Consider the following 23094-nt stretch of genomic DNA (forward strand, 5'->3'; position numbering starts at 1 on the left):
ACGTTGCGGACCCTACCAAAGTTCGTTATGTTTAGCGCGTACATATGTACTCTCAGCATACCAACTTACAAGAGATTTGAGCTTATTGCTGAAGAGATATAGCACTAAACATCCGGTGGTGTCAAAAAACGCGTTTGGGGGTAACTTCGTGAATTTCTCGTGTTTCTCCCTATAGAGTCCGCAATTGTTGTCAGGAAGAAGTTGCACACAGTGCTTAGCTTGTTCCCCGTGCTTTTCTACGCCGATAGAATTGAAGCCGGACAAGTTAGAGAACAATTTGTATGGATCGGATAATCAAATAGTGAGTTGAAATAGTATAATATATTTGATCATTGGTCTTGTTTTATCACTGTCAGTGTTGATATACATGCTATAAACATTTGGTACAAATAAACTTGGCTTTCTTCTGAGGCTTCCTTTTGTACCCTGCACACCAGTAATGGTACCACCTCCAGCAACCAGAGTGATCACATCCTATCCATGCTCTCTGAGAATCTTCAGCCGGCTCATCATCATAGTCATCCTTGACAAGTATTATCCTTGTCTGCCTCCAGACCTATAAATAAAACATATTTATTTGCAATTTTAACCATCACATTTAATTTTTTTTCTTTTGGAACAAAGGCTTACCTTGAGATTCATCTGCCTTTCTTTTTCTTGTTCTTTTTGGCTTGGGCTGCTGTTGTGTGTAGTTCACAGCATTCACTTCTGTATGTGTATTACACGTACATTGTGTTTATGATTATGCACAAATTACCATGAGTCTTCTTTTTTCTTCCTTGTTGATGAACCTTTCCCTGCACCTATGTGTTTAAGCAGAAACAATCATATTTTGTCACTATGCATGCAGTGCTTTATTTGCATGCCTTGAGTATCATCATCCTTTCTCTTAGACTTTTTTGGCAGGGAACTTGTCTGTGGTTCTGCATCTATATGTATGTGCAGAATTGATCAGTATATCACATCAATATGTACATTGGTTTTACAAGTGATATGACTACCTTGTTCGTTGTTATGCTTTCTTTTTTTTCCTTTGGCTTTTTGTTTGGCTTGTTTCATTTCTTCCTCTTCTTCAATTCTAGTAATATTTCGTCTTTTGTTAAGGCCTCCCCATAGTAACTGGGCTTCACTCTTTTCTTGTCTTTGTCTTTGACTTTGTCATGTTGTTGTTGAAGATGTTTCGAAAAATATGCAACTACATGCAATTGCACTGGTGTCATATCATTACCACATTACTTGCATGCCAGTTGTTGGCATGTAGTGGCACTGCAGTTGATGAAGTGGAGCTTAAACTTGTCTCACTTGAACTTGTAGATGGTACTGAAATTGAAACTGAAGCAGGGCCTGACACAGACTCAAAGGGAACTGATGGAAGTAATTTTTTGTGTCTATTGCATGCTTCTCGGTTCACTGGATACAATCCGGTTGCTCGAAATCCACCTTTAAGGTGGTCAGATTTAAATGAGCATTCCCAAAGCTTGGAAATCAAGCCTATAGAATGATAGGTTGTCATATACCTTGTAGTCTTCTACAGTTTATAACATTGACATGGTAACACTGTATATGTGCAAAAATTTTGAGGTATGTAGTTATCGTATTTTTAATTTTGAGGATCACTCGTCTTCCACATAGATTGCCCCAGCAAATAGTTTTGAGAATGAAAATTCCATGGACAGCCAAGCAACTGCAATATCTGTGAAATTTACGTACCTCAAAAATTTGTATGTACAATAATTATGGTATTTAACCAAATAATGGAACTGTGTAGGAAGAAATTATCATATTAGCAAAGTGTGTTAAATTATAGAGAGATTTACACATTAACTATAACATCTTTATAATATGTCTGTATATGTTACCTGGAAAAACTTCTTTAGTTACGTTAGCAGCTGTTTTATGATCTTTCATAATTTTTTTCCAGGCTTGTTTGATAGGGCCATAGACACCGACATCGAGAGGTTGCAAGATGTGGGTGGTATGGGGAGGAAGGCAATACAAACGTATCCCTTTCTCCTTGGCAATCCTGATCAGCTGCAGGGATTGGTGAGATTGGTGCCCATCTACGAAAAGCACAATGGGCCTGTACTCAGAAGGTGATTGACTAATGGGACGAATAGCTTGAGGAACCACTGAATGAAGTTGTCAGCCTCCATCCATCCACTCTTGCTGACGCTGTACAAGGTTCCCGCCAAGCCATCAACTGTCCACCGTTTGTAAAGGTGCACACCTTTATACAAAATGTAGGGAGATATCCTGCTTCCATCAGCTGAGCCACAGCCAAGTATTGTGACATACTCTCTGCCAGTGCCACCTCCTGTTTCATGGACATCTCTGGAGCCCCTCTTCGCCAAAACTTGGCCAGATGCGATTGCTAGGGAGAACCCAGTTTCATCAGCATTCCAAAGGCGACTGGCCAGATCTGATGCATCAGCTATTTTGACTTCCTCCAAAAACATCTTCATTTTGTCAAACCAGCTGTAAATGATCTGTAAATAGTATGTATACATATATCTATATTTGGTATGACCTATCAATGTGAACTGCCTTTTAATTAAGTGTAACCTTATTAATTAAAGAGGTGCCTTTTCAAAAGTCCAAAATGCATAACTTTTGTATAAACACAACTGCAGGGCTCTTGGTCATGCATTGTTGTAGACTATGAACTAAATATAGTTCATTCTGTATATGTATATTATTATTATTATTATGCAATTACAATTTTAGAATTATGCAGTAAATAATTTTTTACCTCAGCTCGTCCACCAAGGGCCCTGCACTTGGGAAGATGTTGTGGTTTACGTTTCACCAGCTCTGGCCACCTCCGCAAGAATCCTTCCCACCAATTCCGGCCTGGTATGGAGTTTGCAAAAGGATCCAGTCTCTTGATGTCATTCAAGTAGTCTCGAACTATGATACCAACTGTATCTACATTCAGAGGAAACCCAAACTGTTGTAAGACCTGGCAGCTACGGTAAACGTCCCTCTCTTCATCCATGGTCATAACAGTTGGGGGGCCACCATAGCGCTTCTTACTCTTATCCTTTAGGTGGTCGCTTAGTGTGCTATATGGTATTCTGTAACATTTGGCAGCTTGATTAGTGTTCAATTCCTTCCCTCTTACAGCTGCCATGGCTTTGTCAAGCTGTTCTTGACTCCATTGGTTTTTAATCCCTGCCTTTTTGTACTCTCGAGGCATAACTATGAATCTTTCAAAAACTTGAAATTCGCGCAAGCACGTAATGTATAGAGTTTCCGGAAAGAAACGTACTATTACTAGTTGTGGTTTTTTTGTCATTCTCGGTTGATTAGAATAGGCAGTACTTAACAGACAGTTGATTTGGGAAGGAATTTTCCTTATAGAAGTGATTAGTAGTAGGTTTTGGTGTGCCTATTAAGTTTTTAAGTAAAAATCGTGTTACATGTTCATGAAAAACTAATGATTTTGTAAAACTCAGAAAAGCTAGACACTGGTGCTTGGATGCAAATTAATCGCTATATACTAGCGTATCTTCACAGCAAATTTCAAAGCATTCGGTTAAGCCATTGAGGAGTAACAGCCGATCAAAGTTAAAATTCGCGAAGTTACCCCCTTCACGAAGTTACCCCCGCCTACCTTAAGCAACAGTATAAGCTGCACTTTGCGTAATAGTCACTGCATGTGCTACTTTCAAATAAAGCGCACTATGCCCTAGCTTTTGCAGCACGCAATCAAAAATAATAATTTGAAATAACGCGCCCCTTTACTTGTAAGGCTGCATCATGCTGAATCATTGCTATGTATAGCTAGTGTGCACATTCGTTCTGTGTCTTGCTGGCAGCACCTGATGACCTCCCCGACAGCAGCCGGCTGTCACATATCCCAGAACTTGACGACAAGATTTCCAGCATCGATAGCGATGACACAGGAGATTTGCCGAAACTGATATTGATCAGCAACGGGCTACCTCCAATACCAGCAAGACTAGTGAAACGTGTGGAGGATGTTTCATTTGTTGAGATGGCTGAGCTCCTGCCAAGCTACTTGGACACGGCAGATCTTAACACAGATGACCAACATACCAGACCACGGAAGCGACCCCCAGTGCTATCGGATATTATGGATTGGGTGCAGTGTTTTTGGATCTACATTGCCATAGTTTCTCGCCACAAGCCCAAGCGTGTGGCAGATCTCCTAGGATATCAAAGGATCATAATGGGAACATCCCTGGATTGTCATGAAGGGAAATGGTTAACTTATGACCGTCATTTCCGTTTAAAGGCATCTGCTTCTAATCTCAAGCAGTGGTCTACCATAGATATCACCATCTGGAGCACAACCTTCCCAGAAAGGGCTATCCGGGGTCATCGACCACAAGGTCCTCCCCCTTACTACCAGCCAAACTCAAACCCTCATCAAAGGTCAACACGCCAAAACCAACCTCTACCAACAAGACAGCCTATATGCCTGGATTGGAATGACAGCCCTAATGGTTGCTCCCAGCCTTCCTGCCGCTATGCTCATTTATGCTACAGATGTGTCCATAACCCTAGAGTCACAGACAGGAATCACAAAGCCTCCCAGTGCACTTACAGGCAGCAGGATAGACAGAACAACAACTAGTCTTGACTTGTCTCCATAGGTTTTGGCAAGTGTTTTCTTTTTTTTCTTAGCATCTTAATCTTGTACACCATTTGCATAGTATAAATTTTAAAAAGGCATTGGTAGTGATATGGGTATATAAATCTGCATGTTTCACAAGGGCAGCTAGTATGTGTTACAGTCAGGGCATATTGTGTGGATATTTAGATGTTAACTCAATAAGCATATGAATGCACCCATAATCGCTTTGACACAAGTGTTACCCAAATCTATTTCTCCTCTGCAGTGATGTCAGAGTAGCACATTGTTGGTATGCACACCAAGGACTTAGGCTGCAATTACGTGGATTGGATCTCTGCTTGGACTACCCACCTGAAGAGCCAGCCAGCTGATGTCAAAGTACCACCCGTAGCCACTGTAGTTACATCCCCACTTGATGTGAGTAGATGGAAGGAGGCACTTTCAGACCACCCAAATAAGCCACTAACTGACTTCTTCCTCTCTGGAATCACACAGGGCTTCCGCATAGGCTTCAAGCAACAACTGCACCCATTGAAGTCTACAAAGCGGAATTTATGCTGTGCTCTCCAACACCCCGAAACAGTGGAGAAGTACCTGGCTGAGGAGATCGCTTTAGGGAGGGTTGCTGGCCCATTTCAACAGTCACTGGTCCCACACGCACATCTTAGCCATTTTGGAGTCATCCCCAAAAACCACCAACCAAACAAATGGAGATTAATCGTTGACCTGTCTCACCCAGTTGATGGCAGCGTCAATGGAGAGATCCCAAAAAGGATCATGCTCACTGAAGTACATCACCGTAGACTCGGCAATCGACCAGATTAAACAGATAGGGTATGGCACACTGATGGCAAAGATTGATGTTAAAAGTGCCTTTCGCCTACTTCCTGTGCACCCAGCCGATCGTCACCTATTGTCAATGAAATGGAATAATCAGATCTTTATCGACACTTGTTTACCTTTTGGGCTACGATCTGCCCCCAAGCTGTTTAATGTCTTGGCTGACCTGCTGTCGTGGATTCTCGAACAACACTGAGCAAGTGACAGCGGTCATGCATTATTTGGATGATTTTCTCACCTTGGGCCCATGTGACTCCCCTTTGTGTGCCAACAACCTTCAAAAAATTAAGGACACCTGCTCCAGCTTAGGAATTCCGCTTGCGCTAGAAAAGATCGAGGGGCCATCCCAGCGCTTGACATTTCTAGGGATTACCTTAGATACTGAACTGATGTAGGCTCACCTACCTGAGGACAAGACTGTGTAACCAAGTCAAAGCCTGGCTATCCCGCAAAAAAGCTACTAAAAGAGAGATTTTGTCCTTGGTAGGTCTTCTACAGCACGCCACTAAGGTGGTAATACTAGGGAGGACCTTTGTCTCTAGAATGTATAAAGCAGCAGCTCGCCTCAAAAAGCTATCTCACAGTACAAGGCTCACAGCCGGCTTCCGGTCGGACCTCAGATGGTGGCACCTGTTTGCATCTTGGAATGGGACCAGCTTTCTTGACAACTGCTCCCCGGACCATTTCATTGCTACAGATGCGTCAGGGTCCTGGGGTTGTGGTGGGATCTTTGGACCTCAATGGATACAGTTGGCTTGGTCGAAGGAATGGGCACGGAGGGATATCATGGCAAAGGAACTGGTACCAATCGTCTTAAGCTGTGCCATGTGGGGCCCACTACTGTCAGGCAGCAAGGTTCAATTCAAGTGTGATAACAGTGGGGTGGTAGACTCAATCAACAAGGGCTCTTCTAAGGAGCCATTGGTCATGCATCTTTTACGGTGTCTTTGGTTCTTCTCAGCCTACTTCGGTTTCACAATTGTAGCCTGCCATATTCCAGGGGTGCTGAACACGGCTGCAGATCAGCTCTCCAGAAACAGATCGGCAGAATTCTTAAAGCTGAATGCACATGTGTCCATCATCCCAGAGGTTATCCCAATGTCACTCTTGAAACTCATATCACCACAAAAGCTGGACTGGACACCCCCCTCCTTTCAGCGCCACTTCAAATGCTTCATTAAGAAACTTAATGCACCCCTTAATTAATGGAAACTGATAAACACATATGACTATACTGTATAGGCTATATTAACACATTGTATATATGCACACTGTTTGATTCTGTTCACTGTGCAATGATATGTACGCATATATATATATATAATATAATATAACAAGCTTGTCTACTGCACCTGTCTATCAAGGGTATTATTTACAGATTGCTTCAAACCACCATCCTCGCTAAGAACTGACCACCTCAATAAACTCCTTGGAAAAGCTCACAAACTAATACACACCGGCCTGGCTAAGTCAAGCAGGAAGACCTATGCGGCAGGTAAAAGAAGATATTTTAACTTTTGCAAGTTGGTGGGAAAAAAAGCCAATTCCTACAACGGAGTGCACCCTGAAACCAGCGGCAGAGGAAGTAGTTGATATGAGGGGGGGCTGGGCTGACCCAGACTTATTTCTATGGTTTGGTAAGGTGAGACCAAAAAAAAAAAAAAAAAAAAAAAAGGTCACAACCAACTGACAAGAGCTTTCCACCGCACTTCAGCTACCATTTCTAGCTGATAAACAACATAAAAATCCTTACATAGCTCGCTACACACTGACTACTTTATTAGAGTGACTGCTCTATTAGAGTATCTCGATCTTTATCACAGTTTTTAGCCCCACTCCAAGAAAGATAATTTCGGTGTGATATCATTCTGAGGGGGGGCTAAGCCCCCTAGCCCCCCCCCCCCCCCTTTCCGCCGCCTATGCCTGACACTATTTGTTACACACTTGGCAACATCTAATATATCACTGAGGACTATAAAGGTCTACTTAGCAGCTGTCAGACACATGCATGTTTGCAAGGGGTTGCATAAGCAGTTCAATTACCAAGTCACTCCCCGGCTTCAGCTCATCCTAAGGGGAATTAGGAAGCGTCAAGCTGGCAGGCACTTCACCAAACCACGCCTGCATTCCCATTCTACACAGCATCAAAACTGCATTGTCAAAAGAAGCCCCCTCTTACGACAGCACTACATTCTGGGCTATGTGCTGCCTTGCCTTCTTCGGCTTCCTAAGGATCAGTGAGTTCACTATCCCTGCAGAGGATTCATATGACTCATCCCGCCACTTATCACTTGGTGATATTGCAGTTGACAACAGAACAAAGCCCCGTTTACTGCAACTCTTTCTTAAGCGATCAAAAACTGATCCATACAAACAGGGTACCAAAGCGTACATGGGTGCCACTGATAGTACGGTGTGCCCAGTAAAGGCAGTTCTTTCTTATTTGCAAAAAAGGAGTACCCAGCCAGGACCACTCTTCGTCACCGAGAAGGGAAAAGGCTGGACCAGGAGCACATTCTGTGCAAGACTCAAATCTGTGCTACATAAGCTTAAGTTAGACAATAACTGCTATAATACTCACAGCTTCCGCATTGGCGCAGCAACCTCTGCTTCACTAGCTCAACTACCAGATGCTCACGTTCAAATACTGGGCCGCTGGAGGAGCAATGCCTTTCAATGATACATCAGACCTCCTCCCAAAGAACTAGCAAGGCTGTCTAAGACAATTGTAACAGGTCATCACCCACGTGCAAGGACTGTATAATATCCTCTATGACCTTTGTTGTAATAAAGTGCTGACATATTTCAATGATCAAGTAGTCCTCATATAACTGTTGCATTACTATAATTACTCTTGCATGCCAAGAAACGTACACTAGATATCTACGAAGAACCAGATACTTGGGTGAAAGGCTGACTGTGCTCTGCAGTCCTCCTTTCTGTGGCTTGAAGGAAGGCATTTGGAGCATAGAATACCTCTTGAGCACCAAATTCCTTCTCTACCCAAGTATCGGCTCACTGGAAATAGAGAAATAATATAAGATCCCTGTAGGCCAATAAGCAAACAAACATAATTTTATTAGGACAGAACAAAAATATTTTGACCCAGTGTGGCAACCGGGACTGGATACATTTACCAAACCACCACCACTAACATTAGTCAGTGGGAGGCAAGTGCCGGAGGAGCTAATGTTTCTGCCCAAGATATGTTCAAGGTTAGTTGAGTACAAAACATTAATTGTAATGCTTGATGCAGTATATGTATGTAGTAGTCATATCACATGCATATACAAACTTTATGACTATAGACCAATTCACATTCCAAGTTTTGCAATTTTCCATATGGCTACCATCACTTTTAATAAAATTATGAGGGTTTCATATTGTATGACAAGAAATTTTGATGGAAGGCAGAAAAGTTGACAAACTGAATTGATTAATTATCAACTATTAATCTGTCAGACATTGATAGCTAAGTACCTCAAAAGTGAGTGTTTAGATCTATGATTTCTCAGCATAATATTTATCAAACTCATCAACTTTTCTTTACAGAAAAATCCTTCTCATACAGTACTGATGACATTATAGTGAATGGTTGTTATATAATATACTCAGTTGAGAACAAAGCCTTGAAAACGTCACCTATCACAGTTGTTGTGTATCGTGTTACCTAGTACGTATCATCATTATCTGGTGTATATATAGGGATTGTATATCATCATAATGATAACACATTGTAGAGTCCACCAGCCACAAGACTACATGTTGCATGGCTAGAGAGGTTTGAAGATCGACCAGAGTGAGTTGACTGTCTCACTTCTTATCTGGTGACTTTTTCTCAACTCTCATACATACTTCACCCTTCCCGTTTCATTTGTTCATCCATATTCATCTGAAATATTAGCACACATTCAAAAACATTTTATTGTTTATGGTGATAAATTATAGTGCATTAAGTGCTCTTCTCATATACTACTCTCCAGCAGAAGTGTTGCCAAAATAATAAATAACATTACCCTTGGGGGGCTTCATGAAGACTTGCTAGTCTGAATTTAAAAGATTGCAGACAGACACATTTCATACAGGAATTGTCAAAACGGAAAGCAGTTATACTATCACATTACCCAACAGAATCACCACATCACTCTTGACAAGGTGGTGTTTCACAATGTTATCCTCTATGTCCTGTAGCTATACTGTTAGCCTCTTCAGTATACTAGTGTTGTATGATGTCCTACAGTGTTACATGTGACCATCTATAGTAATATGTATGTCAACAGGTGAAATCATAATATCACACTGCAAACAAACTTCCATACATTTTAATTTTGCATTTCATTTCATTTTATTAATCATCAAAGCATGGAATGGCTTGTTAATACTATAATAATTAAGAAACAGAAGAGTAATATTTACTGGAAACTCTACATGGTCATCTTGTATGCATATCTTCACCTCCACTTGAATAAAGTGCCGCTCAACTTACACTTAAAGCAAAACAAAAAAATAATCATAAGTGGCGTTTCCACTAGGGACTGCCTAGTAATATGTAGCTACATGGAGTCAGCAGTCCACTTGACCATAAGGTTGTTGCTACAATTTTATGACATAAAACTTAAATAAAATAGTTCATGGTTAGCAATTTTAGCTCAGCATTGATATGAATTTTGCAGTGTAATAATTCCAGTAAATTAGAATAGTTATGCTCCTTAATAACATGAATGTCAATCACATGACTGTATGTTGTTCTGTGATCTTTGTATGATATATACAAGATCTTTGTATAACAGTATACCATAAAAATACCAGAATGTCATAAAATTGTAGCAACAACCTTATGGTCAAGTGGACTGCTGACTCCATGTAGCTACATATTAATAGGCAGTCCCTAGTGGAAACGCCACTTATGATTAATTTTTTGTTTTGCTTTAAGTGTAAGTTGAGCGGTATGCATAAATGCATACAGATTCCAGCAGTTGTGACAGTTTTGGTATGTACACCTTAGACCGCATGTTAACAGAGGATGAGTCATGAGTTACAACTGATCAGTCTGGAAAGCTCTGTGCTCCTATCAAGTTTACCTTCTAACAGTCCCTCTATGTATGGTGTGGTGGTAGCACTGGTGAATGTGAATTTGGATCTCTACAGATTTACATAATATATGTAATTATATGATGCTTGTCATCCACACTTGCTAGTGTATTGATTCATCATTGGTTAATTAATAAACACATAGTCATGTGAAGTATTTAGTAGCATTTAATATGGCTACCAATATTAGGCCAGAAGTTTAGAGGATTGTAACAGTCAGCTACTAAGGATACAGCTATAATAATCCCAACACATTTGATAAAATTGAAATATTTGACTTGAAATTTTAATATGTGTATTGTAACTGACTATTACTACAGTGAAACCCCACTTAAGGACACCCCTCTGAATACTGGACAGCCTCTTTATAAATGACATCCATCTAGGTCCCAAGTCAACAGTATTAGTAGATTATAAACCCCTTAACTAAGGACACCTCCAATGGCGTCTGTCTTAGAGGGGTTCCACTGTATGTCCATGTGTATGATGACTTGTTTGTGTAAACTACTGGACTTTCTACTGCAATTAGTATGATGTCACTTGTTGCTGTATGTAGGAGATGTGGTCACAACTTTTCTATCCAGTAAATTTCAATTAAGCTATAACTAATTATGATTATAGTAAACCTTGTGATATAGGAACTGATAATTCTGGTGTTTGATCAACAGCAGTCATTTTTTCCTTGAATACTATGAAACTAAGGTTACCAGTTTACAGAGACAATCACAATACAGTATAGTATTCAGATGATATATAAATTTCTTGACCTGGCAAACATACAAGCAACATTTTAAAGATATGTTCCATTATGGAAATTTTGTTTAAGCCAATAAAACACTCTAATAGTACATACAAATAATTCAAGACAACTGATCACTCCACTCTATACTGATATTACCTCATATTAAGTTACAACTACACAGTAAAAAATGTACTGTGGCAAGTAGTGAACATCACTGGAAATTCTTAGTGATGGTCACTAAAATGGCCAGTGACATTCACTATTTGCCACAATATTCACTACTTATTTTTTACTATGTACAGAACATTAACACCTCCCTACTTGCAGGATCACCCACTGTACAAGCAACCTATAATTTGCATTCAATAAATGAATTCTGAGTTGATCAATACCAATCAGCTAATTAAACTACAGGAAATTGTCCCTAATTACTTGTGTCAACAATATTGTCTTTAACTGCCAACTGGCTACTGTGTTAGCTACTGTCTTTAGAATAATATCATAACTGTATTATGTTAGTGGTGTGATGTTTAACTTCTAGAAAATATTAGACCATGTTATGGATGTTTTGTGAAAATTGTTACACATTTAATTGTATCTGGTGTAGTATTTTCTTTAATTGTGCACCTTGCATTTTTTTGCTGCAGAGAAAGATATTTCATATAAATCTATGAATACCCTTTGTGGACTTGTGATTTGAAGTCTTAGAGTGGGCTGGCATTACAGTGTAGTGGCTAGTGTAGAAATAAATTACTTGTATAATTATACGTTGAACACAGATATTAATGTATATTTCTGTACATATACATAGGTACAAGTAATAATAATAATAGTCTTGATGAGAAGTTTATATGTGGTTTAAGGGAATTCTATAATATACATTGTACAGCTGCACACAGTACTAACTTGGCTACGGTAACTCTTCATCAAGCTCCAGTCTTGCACACCTTAATTGAGATTAACATAGTACTGATAATTCAATATGCTTGAGCTCGTGTGATATATTCATGGTTGTGTGAAATGTGTGCATTAGTGGTGTCTGTGCATGCTAGCAAGTAAACATGACAATACTCTTGCAACCTAACTGACCTGTAGTAACTATATATGTCATGGCAGTCTAGCTTGTGCGGGCATGTAAGCTTACAATCTGTATATTTTGTTTACTTTGTTTTTGCTGAAGTTTGTTGTCACTTGGGTCATCCAAATAGTAACTCCAGTAACAATGTTGTCTGGTAAATTCCTTGTCTTTTCACAGCAAATACACATCTCCGATCTTCCACTCTCTTCCTTTTGTTCTTGTTGTTGAGCAACTTGTGAACAATGTTCCTTTTCCATGTATAGGCTTACAATTACAACCTGTATTGAATACGTATATACATCAATACATTGTTATTGTCATACATACTATAAGATCTGTAGTGTTCTATACAGCAATTATTGATGAGTAACAAAGACATCAAAGACCACTTTATAGCCACGCGTATATTGATACAACGTGTATATATATATACGTATATTAATTTGACAACAGACAAATTACAAACACATGTATGTATTCACAAAGATGCCATATGAAACACTCCAATCAGATGAAATACTATAACAGGAATGCGCACAAACTTGTTGTGGTCACTTCAAAAATTGAAGCTGTTACTGAAATCTAAAAGTGAAAAATTAAGTAGTCATCAAGGTGCTATTGTCTAGCCATATGGGATATTGAAACTACCGACTTTATTAAACATTAAAGTTTAATCACTGGCAAACACATATTGATAGATAAACACCATGTGCAGGAAAAGTATCAAACACATTAGCAACATATTAGGTTGAGAACAGTAGATCATTGTATTGTAGTATTGAATGTAAACCAACAAGAGAACACATTATGATATCATCAAAAAAGAATCAAAGTAAACAAACTCTTATAAAAGTAAGGCTCAGTAAGTTTTCATGTGCTTATCTAGATAGTAATGGGAACTTTAACATGTAGCCAAACGTATAATACACATTATCTCTTCTTAAACATTCAATCAAGTGCATGTATTAATTGGAGAAAAGTGAAAATTTGAAGATCAATGTGAACAAGGGATTTTTTTCTGCATTCAGCATAGTTTTCAGCTTCAGGTTTTTGACTCCCTGTACTACAGGCTAATTTGTTGCCTCCCTACAGGTCCCTAGAGGGATAGTTGAACAATGATAAGACACACAAGTATACAACACACCTGACCTGTGTATAACTAAGTATTGGCCATGCACTTACATATTACAGGACTATACAGAATGTCTACATTTACTTTCAAAGTTTGTACTATCATACATAATATGGGCTTTATTATATTACTGTACTATGTTTTACAGAAAGTGATGTGAGTATATCTGTGGGGAATGCCCTATATTTCAGCCAGATTAATCTGTAATCCATTGTTGTCACTTGGAGACAAATCAGTTGCATGCCTCCATGTTATGAAGTTGTCATGCTGGAGTAGTTAACTTCATCATATTTTATAAAAGTTAGAACAACACCATACGCACATATTTAGAAAGTTATGTATGTTACTGACTAAGTGGCAATATTTGAGTGTAGCTTAATGTAGTGATAGTCAGCTGCACTTACATATGTGGATATGATGAGTGTACACTGTAAATAGTGTAGTGTATAGTGCATAGTGTGTGTGTGTGTGTATGTGTGTGTGGCAGCATAGCCAAGTGGTTTGGTCGTCCGCCTGGTAATTGAAAGGTTCCAGGTTTGATTCCCAGCTGGGCCACTTTGGCGTTGTTGTTGTTGTTGTTTCCTTGAGTAAACTTTACTCACATTGCTCCAGTCTACCCAGCTGTTAAAATGGGAACCTGGTGGCCTGGTGCCAACTGGTGGAGCAGCCCACCCAGGTGTAACATCAATGGGTACCTGGCGTAAACTGGGGAAGCAAATACTCAACTGTCCATGTCTCATATAGCAGTTGAAGGTACAGGTGGGACTTTGGGTGCCCACACCTTCAACTGTGAGACATGGTACAGCCTCCTGCAGGTTATTAGTCCTGCCCCAGGAGGGCATGCCTGTGCTGACTCATAGCACCTGGGTAGTGCACAGGTGCCCCAGTGCTGGCCACTGGGCAGCGTGACCGCTTAGTGGCAGCTGAAGGCTTTGCTTTGTGTGTGTGTGTGTGTGTGTGTGTGTGTGTGTGTGTGTGTGTGTGTGTGTGTGTGTGTGTGTGTGTGTGTGTGTGAGTGACATCAACAATTTTTGAAGCACATGTTACCATGACAATAAGAAGAGTTGCTACACAGAAGCCATTTGTGTGATCATATAAACAAAACTTTGACAACTTCATGTATAGATACAAATGACATTTTCTCCCTAGTTGATGATGAAATGATAGTATCTGTATAGCTCTCTAAGTGCTAGTAACCTAATCAAAGTTCAACTACATCAACTAGACTATATAGCATGTGCATATAGTGTAGTGTAGTATGTGTGTGTGTAGTGAGTGAGTGTGTGTGTGTGTGTGTGTGTGTGTGTGTGTGTGTGTGTGTATGTGTGCGTACATGTAAAGCAGAGCGGTCAACTGCAACTGCACAGTCTGTTTACACAAGATTCCAGGTCTGATGTTGGTGATGCTTAATTGCTGTTGTTATATCCTTGTGCAAAAAAACTTTACTCATGCATCCTGACTCACATAATGGGTAAGGTGGGACTTTGGTGCCCACACCTTCACCCATGAGACATGGTACAGCCTAACCAAGAGAGTATACATATTCCTGCCCAGATTCATACATAACACTGAAGTTTTGCATAGGTGGCTCTGAGTAGGCATCAGTAGAAGGCTTGTACTTTTAAATGGCATGCATGCATGTGTCTATTATTTTAACAACATGCATAAGAAATTTAAAATTGATATAGAATAATGATGATACAAATCAACACTGATTTTATACATTTACTTGTATACATAATATAATAGAAGACATGGTATATATGTACACAGTATATCCCAACCCATATTATAGTATATAAATGAAATACATTTTCCATGAGCAGATTTTATAGCAAGAGTATACAACATGAGTACTATTGAGACACATATACATAACACATTGATGTCCATTAGCTTACGTTGTGAATCCATACAATTATAAACAAGCAAAGTTAAAAAGATAGAATAAATATACATTCTAAATATGTCATACATAACTATTATACCAGATACAGAAAGCTAACTATAAGGTCTGTGATCATTACATATTGAAACTTATATTACTGTGTTGCATTGTACAAATATAAAATTACAGTTCAATACTGTATTAACTTTACAAGTGGAGTCTCAATCCTCAGAATATAATATCATGTACAAGTAGTTCCAAATCAATCTCATCAGCCTGTTGTATTGATTGTTTAGCTACCTGCACACACACACATGTGATGAAGTGTCCTTTATAGTGTATAGTGTATTAGTACCTTATAGTATCATTCCACTGAGTTGTCACTGGTACAGTGCAGATGATGGTTACACCAGTGACAACACCACTACACGAAGATACTCTGTTCCAACCAATACACATCTCTGACTTGTGATCTGATCCAATCTTCTCCTCTTGTACTACTGTAACTTCTTGTGAGTAGTGTTGCGGTATTGCGTTTGCTCCTTGTAATCTGTCCTCCATGGCACTTCAACCCTGACAACCCAGTACTGCTGGTTAACAGTAGGCAGGATAATATAATCTGATATGGCCATAAATATAAAATATTATTTTGTACAACAATTATGTGAGTTCTTTTAAATTCTAAGCTACGTTACAAATAACAGTTAATTACTATTATTTACCTTATGCTGGGTCTCTGCAGCCTGGTAGCTTTAAGTTGAAGTTCAGCTGGCTTTATTCAACTGCGAAACGACAAAGCTGTATAACTAGTTATAAATATGTAGTGGATGACCTCATTGTAGATGATGTCAGTTATGACTTCATTCTCCTTAAGCTTCCACACACAAAACATAGCAGTAAAATACAAACATACCATATATGGACATTAAAAGTCCACTATTTTTAGAGACTCATATGGATAAAATAGCAATGAATCATCATTATTTCATGTTTTGCTATATAAAGGAAAATAATTACCAGAATACCAGGCATGGGCACACTTCAACTCCACCTGCCATGTACATATAGCTAGTCCTTAAAATGATTTTCAGTTTATCATTGTACTTCCTGTCCACACCCATTACATCATCCCATATTCTCATTTGCTACTATTGTTTGTCCAGCTGCATGTGATTGGTCAATAATAGAGTTGGTCAATAATAGATCTACACCATATTTTAACAGCTACATAGCTAATATGCATAGCTATAGCAACAAAATCTTATCAACTTTATCTTCACAATAAATTTTATTTATCACTATAACTAATAGAAACTAATTCCATTCCACCTCTGCTAGCAAGCAAGCAAGCACAAACAGATTCAGAGGACTTCTATAGCTATGTATTGTGAAGTGCATACTAAGCATATAAAGGATCACATCAGACCATAATTGGAATCAATAAGGTGGTTAAACTCTACATTGGTAGGTTCTATATGCATAAGACTATTTAACCATCTACGTTTTTTTCTAAGCACAAAATTCAATCTATGTGTACATCAAATATCCCATCACATTAAAAAAATAGAATGTTTGATGACATAACAATGAGGGATAGCTACTTATAAGTATGAAAAGTAAGAAGCGATGTTTAAGTACTAGAAGAAATCCTGCTGTGTGGCTCCTCAAGCAGCTGTCTAAACTACACCCTGTCAATCAAGCCACCATGCATCTTTTGTTTTGCATTCAGGATAGTTTCAGTTTCAGGTTTCTGACTCCCTGCTGTAAAGACTTTCTGTAGCCTCTTTGCAGGTCTATCCTGGGATAGTTATATACTATTTAATAAATTGTACCAGTACTGTATTACAGGAAATTTTGACAAAAGAAAAATTGAGTAATTTGCAAATTTTAATTGTCAAATGTCCATAAGTACTATAAAAGTACATGTTTAGATCTATGAATTCTTGACTTATGTCAATATTAACTTTAATTCATCATAATACTGATGAAGCAAGGATTCAGTCATCAAAATTCCCTTTGTACAGTAAAAGTTGCATTATAGAGCCCTCAGTTATGCAACTACTGCATGGTACTTTCAGTACTCATATTATAGCTACTGGAATACTTACTATTCATCAAAACTGGTATAGTAAGATATAGCATGCTTCACTACCTTAGTACAATCTGTATACAGTGGTTCTTTTAGGTTAAATGAAGGACGCATTTGAGATGGCATTGCATATCCCATATCTTCATGATGTCACTATGTATATTCACTCAGTCTCTTCCATTCTGTATATATGGAACACCGCATGACAATCACAACAATTGCATTGCTGACAAGCCAATTGGAAATGTTTTGTTGTGTACACAAAATGTTGACTTTGACAGCACAATGGTGCTATCTGAATATATTGACTACCACATCAAATATGTATAGTCAGAAACCAACAAGGAGTATGAATGGCTGTAAGGAATTGTAGGTAGCTGAGTACACTGAATAAAGCCTCTGTGTTTAATGTGAAAAGGAACAGATTATTAGCCAGACATTCTTGAATGCAATAATCCACACAACTGCACATATTTCAATTATTTATTTATGGCTTCTTGAAGTATGCTATTATTATTATTATTATTATTATTATTATTATTAGCACTTTACAGTGACCAGCACTGAAGGTCTGACAGCAACATGTGCTGTAGCCTTAGGATTACCTAACCTAATTTCAGGGACTTAGACCTAATGACTTGACTTAATGACTGACTGAAAAGGTGTAAATACTAAGTAGTGGCTGTGTGTATGGGCTGGGGTATTCCCCAACAAAATTTCAATGATCAAAGTACTGCAATCGAATGGCCTCACTGATAAGAGTATTTCCAGCTGTATAGAATGGCCAATTCTCTGAAAAGGCCAATGTTAACTTCCTAAGTAAAAATTTATACATTTCACCTGCCTATAAAGCAGGAAGCCACTTGACTATTTAAAGCCAAGAAAGTCTGGGCCAAAGGTGACATATATACAGCATGGTTACAGGTTTCAACACATATGGACATATGGTTATTGTATATCCCACTGATGGTACATACTTCCAACTTAACTTAAAATTTTATAATATGCTTGTGTTTTCTAGAAATAGACTAAAATTTTTCTGTGAACACATGTGGAGAAGTCACTGGATATCTACAAAAGCACCATACTGAGTATTACTGACAGCAGTCAGGCAAACATGTATATATGAGCTATACATTTAGACTATAGACCTACCAGTCTAATCATTGGAACATTAATGGCTGTGTACACACAAACAAACACACACATACTATGTCTTGCACAAATACTTGCAGACTCTAAACTTTACTATATTAGGTGCTCTACATCATGTGAAGAGTACACAAATAACAAAACAAGAATAATTGTGTGCTATCTACACTCATTATAAAGTTATAAGCATTCTTCCAGCATGCTGTGATGTGTGTAATTATCCACATGCTGGAAGAACCAGTTGAGGAATACTACACACAATTTCTACTATATATATATATAAAGACGTAGTTACTCTTTTCAGTCTTTTGTTTGTATTTCTTTTAAATAAAGCCTCACTGTCTAAAATGAAAAAGGAAACAAAGACTTATTAGCTAACTAGACTATGTCACTATGTAGGAGTATAAACAAATACAACTCAGTTGTCAGTTACAGTATGTGGCTTATGCTTCCCAAACAAACACATTATGAAGTATGTTACAACTGTCAGCACCTGGATTGAGGTGGGTAATCCCCTTAGTCCATACATTCCAATAATATGTGTATACGACATTTGTCAGTTCTCAATGACCTGAATTATCATGTACATTCCATTTGTGTAGCTTAGTAAAATATAATGCTGTACTAGTGAACTATCATGAATAGGTATGTAGCTGCTGTATATGTATATAACTGCTTCACCATCCACATGATCCTTTATATACTTAGTGCTTTTGGGCATAGTATAACAAATGTTCAATGAGTAAACTTTCTTCAAGGGTTTCACTGCTAAAATGTCAACTGCTTGGCTATATTAATGTAGCACCACCATATATGGGTGAGTGATGGTTCACAGTGGAAACTCTCTATTACAGACACTATACCATTTTTAGGATTTTACTTTAACCTATTATCAAGAGTTCATAATATTATATAGGAGAGAGGTATATACATGCAGATTGATTACATGTAACCATGTATAGATGAAGTGTTTCCCTACATAGTTGTAGCAGACAAAATCATATTCATATATATGTACCATGGAGGACAGATTACAAGGAGCAATCACAACACCACAACACTCACAAGAAGTTATAATAGCACAAGAGGAGGAGACTGGATCAGATCACAAGTCAGAGATGTGTGTTTTGGTTGGGACAGAGTATGTAACTTTGTTGAATGATGTTGTCACTGGTGTAATCATCATCACTGTGTCAGTGACATCCCCACCCTCACAACTAGCAGTTAAAATTTTCATGTAACTACGGTATATGTTTACAAGCTCCCGCTCAGTAAGAAGCAAGCTGAAAAGTGTACTTCCTTATTTCTCCTATGGGGAAGTCTTGGTATTGTGTGTTGGGAGATATAACACAATACTATTGGTGAACTCTTCTCTGAACTTATATTTATCATTTGATAACAACAAGAGTTCATAATATAAAGTAGTAAGAGTAACATGATAACAATAAGTACCTTAATATTGAGTACCTTGAGTACCATGAGTACCTTAATATTGTACATTATAAACTCTTGATAACATTAAGTACCATGCATGTTTAACTACCAAAGGAATACAAAGACAAAACAACATTAATAATTAGTTTGATTCTGTTACACCTTATTAGCTATAAGTCATTAAGTCCAAGTCCTTGAAATTGCAGTGGTGGAGGAAGGTATGAAAAGTTGGGGGGTGGGGCTGAGTAGAGCTATTGTGGCTATACATGCACACGCAGTGCGCAAAGCATACTCTCCTTCTAGGACCCCCACACACAAGAAAATTTTTGAAAAATAAGTGCTATGAGATTGAATCTGCATGGCAGCAGTTTTAACCAATAATCTTAATCACAACAGTAATGCTAGATAAATAGTAATAATGCAAGTAAGCATTGCTATAATTCAACATTAAATACTTGAGCTATTAGTTGCTACAGTGACTCTGTAAGCATGCTGACAAGCATATATGGTGTTGATCACATGATACGTCTTATGATGTCATAAAACACATTTGTTGGCCCCTTTTCTGTTGCACCTTATTAGCTATAAGTCATTAAGTTCAAGTCCTTGAAATTAGGTTAGGCGGTCTTAAGACTGCAGCACAAGTTGCTATCTAACCTTCAGTACTGATCACTGTAAAGTGCTAATGATTACAAAAGAGGCATTAATAAATAAATAAGTGGTAAACCTTTAATTGCAAACATGTTTTAGTGTAGTGACTGTTATCAAGGGTAAAATTATGGAAGAGAGAGTATCCAATTGCCATATACTACATCAAAAATTAGCACATCAAGTAGAGAAGTCATCCTGTAGTGCTATCAGAGTAAGTGTTGAATGAAGTAATATACACCTTCTATTAAAAAATGGTATGCATAATACTTTGATCTTTGGAGGTCTTTAAAATCCACTAAGAGACCTGCTGGCAAGTTCTTAAAATCCACAAAGATCCTCATGCTAGGTCTCTAACCTACACTTATTTACTCTTGCTGTTACGAACACTTCAATATTTGTATGGGGTAAGCTTTATGGAGAAATCGTGTGATTGTATTCTGCATATCTTGTGACATGGGTATTCCCCTTAGCCAACTGTGATGTCATTACTTTATTGATACAGCCACCCAACAAATTTTCAGTGAGACATGAGACGCAAGTTATAGAACACAATTACATGAGTCAGTGGAAGATAAAGACACTGATGGAGTTTTACTATTATAGAACACAATTACATGAGTCAGTGGAAGATAAAGACACTGATGGAGTTTTACTATTATAGAACACAATTACGTGAGTCAGTGGAAGATAAAGACACTAATGGAGGTCATCTACCAACATCTGCCTTGCTTTCAACATCAGGAATGATACCAGCCTCAACCTGTCTAACAAATGTGAAGTAACCAAATAGTGGTACATATTTTTGCTGTATAAAAATTATAATTATCATAACAAGTTCTCAATCATTTCTTTACTATCACATGCTGTAGTGTATAGCTATACTGTTGAGACAATTAACTGTCTCAGTAAAAAGGTGTGTGTTACTCAGATGTGTATTGATGTTTGCATTACAAGATTGAAATACTCTAATAAAACAATCAAAGAATGATTCTAATGTATATGTATATTCCCATTGATTGCTTGTCTTGCATTTCCTTATCATATACAGTTACTTTAAAGTAAAACATCAGATGTTGACTGAGAATTTCTAGAAACATGAGGGCATTTGTTAACAGAAGGTTAAACTTGTAGCTGCAATTATAACCAGTTCAGAAAACTGTTAATGAAAAATAAGTCCAGTGAATTGTATGTACCCTATTAGTTGTTGCAGCAACAAATTGTCATCCATGCATGACATGGTGGAAGGAATATGTAAGTGTGGGTAACAGAAGTAAGAACAGGACAAAAATTTTGAAGAGGGGATCCCTGACACCATGAATCCCAACAATTTACACAGCAGGCCAATAGAGCTGGTGTCATGATGAGAGGCCAGTGACAAAAAGATTTGTACAGCCAACTCCTGGATTGAGTGCCTTAAAAGAGTTTAGTTTAGTACAGATAATTAGTAGCATTTCAACTGATATGGCAGGTTGTCTGGTGAAATAACAGTGTACATATGCAGAGGTCATGAAATAGGACCAGCTCATATAATGGTCTTTTTCTTTTAATTATAGCAGAGCTATTCTTGTGGATGTTCTGTTAGAGTGGTTGAGGTTCAGGCCTATTAGTATTGAATAGTTGATCTGCTAGAGTAGTTGGTTACCAATACTATAATTTTGACCAACTCTAATTAATTTCTTAATACCCTAACAAGGCAAGTTGCCTCTATATACTTATCTATCTCAGTTATGCTCTTGAGTAGAATAATGAAACTGTTCTGGATAAAGATAGATTGATCAGTGACCATAGCAAGTATGTAAAGTTAACCCCATAATTATCATGATGTTAACTATCCAGTCATTGTGCCATTGTGTACAGGTGTGTACTTACAGATCATCCACATGATTATCACATGCTTATAAACAGGCTATGACACAACTGTTGTTCAACTACAGTGTTATAGTTTTTTTTGAATACATTAAGTTATTGAATTTTATCATTGTATATACATATGAATTACACACCTACTAACATGGATAGACAGTATCTAAAGAATCAGTTACCTAGCTACATGGATAATTAATAGTCACTAGAGGGTATGAGGTGTTGTTTATAGTTATCATATCATGTTCACTGTACTATACTATTGGTTGATGGGGATACTGTTAACAATATGTGCAATGGCGGATCCAGGATGGGGCATTTGGGGCAAATGCCCCTCCCCCCCTTCAAGAAATTGCATACAAGATCGAGATACTCTAATAGAGCAGTCAATTACTCTAATAAAGCAGTCACAATGTTCATGAGGCAGTGTAGCTTACTTATGAAGCTATAAAATTAATAGGATTTTATTTTACATAATATACATGATATAATATATTTGGTAAAGGATAACTAGCTATTATTGTTGTGACCTTT

The 23094-nt window shown here is 38.0% G+C and overlaps 1 protein-coding gene and 2 long non-coding RNA genes across 4 annotated transcripts; all 3 read right to left on the reverse strand.

Moving 5' to 3' along the window:
- Nucleotides 1-271: 271 nt before the first annotated feature.
- LOC136268627 (uncharacterized) lies at nucleotides 272-1506 on the reverse strand. Of its 2 annotated transcripts, XR_010707073.1 has the most exons (4): nucleotides 1002-1506; nucleotides 758-929; nucleotides 631-708; nucleotides 272-556 (listed from the first exon to the last, which is right to left on the reverse strand). It is a non-coding gene; the product is annotated as an uncharacterized lncRNA (long non-coding RNA). The 2 variants fall into 2 exon arrangements; XR_010707072.1 differs by having other exon boundaries at nucleotides 631-929.
- A 389-nt stretch (nucleotides 1507-1895) lies between these two features.
- Nucleotides 1896-3611, reverse strand: LOC136268626 (uncharacterized). The gene is made up of 2 exons (XM_066064016.1): nucleotides 2750-3611; nucleotides 1896-2486 (listed from the first exon to the last, which is right to left on the reverse strand). Exons 1-2 carry the CDS (start codon nucleotides 3293-3295, stop codon nucleotides 2061-2063), a joined length of 972 nt encoding a protein of 323 aa, XP_065920088.1. The 5' UTR covers nucleotides 3296-3611; the 3' UTR covers nucleotides 1896-2060.
- An 11700-nt stretch (nucleotides 3612-15311) lies between these two features.
- On the reverse strand, nucleotides 15312-16144 carry LOC136268036 (uncharacterized). The gene is made up of 3 exons (XR_010706851.1): nucleotides 16094-16144; nucleotides 15727-15990; nucleotides 15312-15671 (listed from the first exon to the last, which is right to left on the reverse strand). It is a non-coding gene; the product is annotated as an uncharacterized lncRNA (long non-coding RNA).
- Nucleotides 16145-23094: the final 6950 nt, after the last annotated feature.

The sequence above is a fragment of the Dysidea avara genome, chromosome 10 (assembly GCF_963678975.1).
Source record: "Dysidea avara chromosome 10, odDysAvar1.4, whole genome shotgun sequence".
In the NCBI taxonomy this organism is placed as follows: domain Eukaryota; kingdom Metazoa; phylum Porifera; class Demospongiae; order Dictyoceratida; family Dysideidae; genus Dysidea; species Dysidea avara.

Excerpts from the sequence above, each read along its gene's own strand:
- LOC136268626 (XM_066064016.1), bottom strand. The coding sequence starts at position 3,295 with ATGACAAAAAAACCACAACTAGTAATAGTACGTTTCTTTCCGGAAACT. Across the intron at positions 2,487-2,749 it reads CCCTTGGTGGACGAGCTGAG|ATCATTTACAGCTGGTTTGA; the intron begins GTAAAAAATTAT and ends TACTATTTACAG.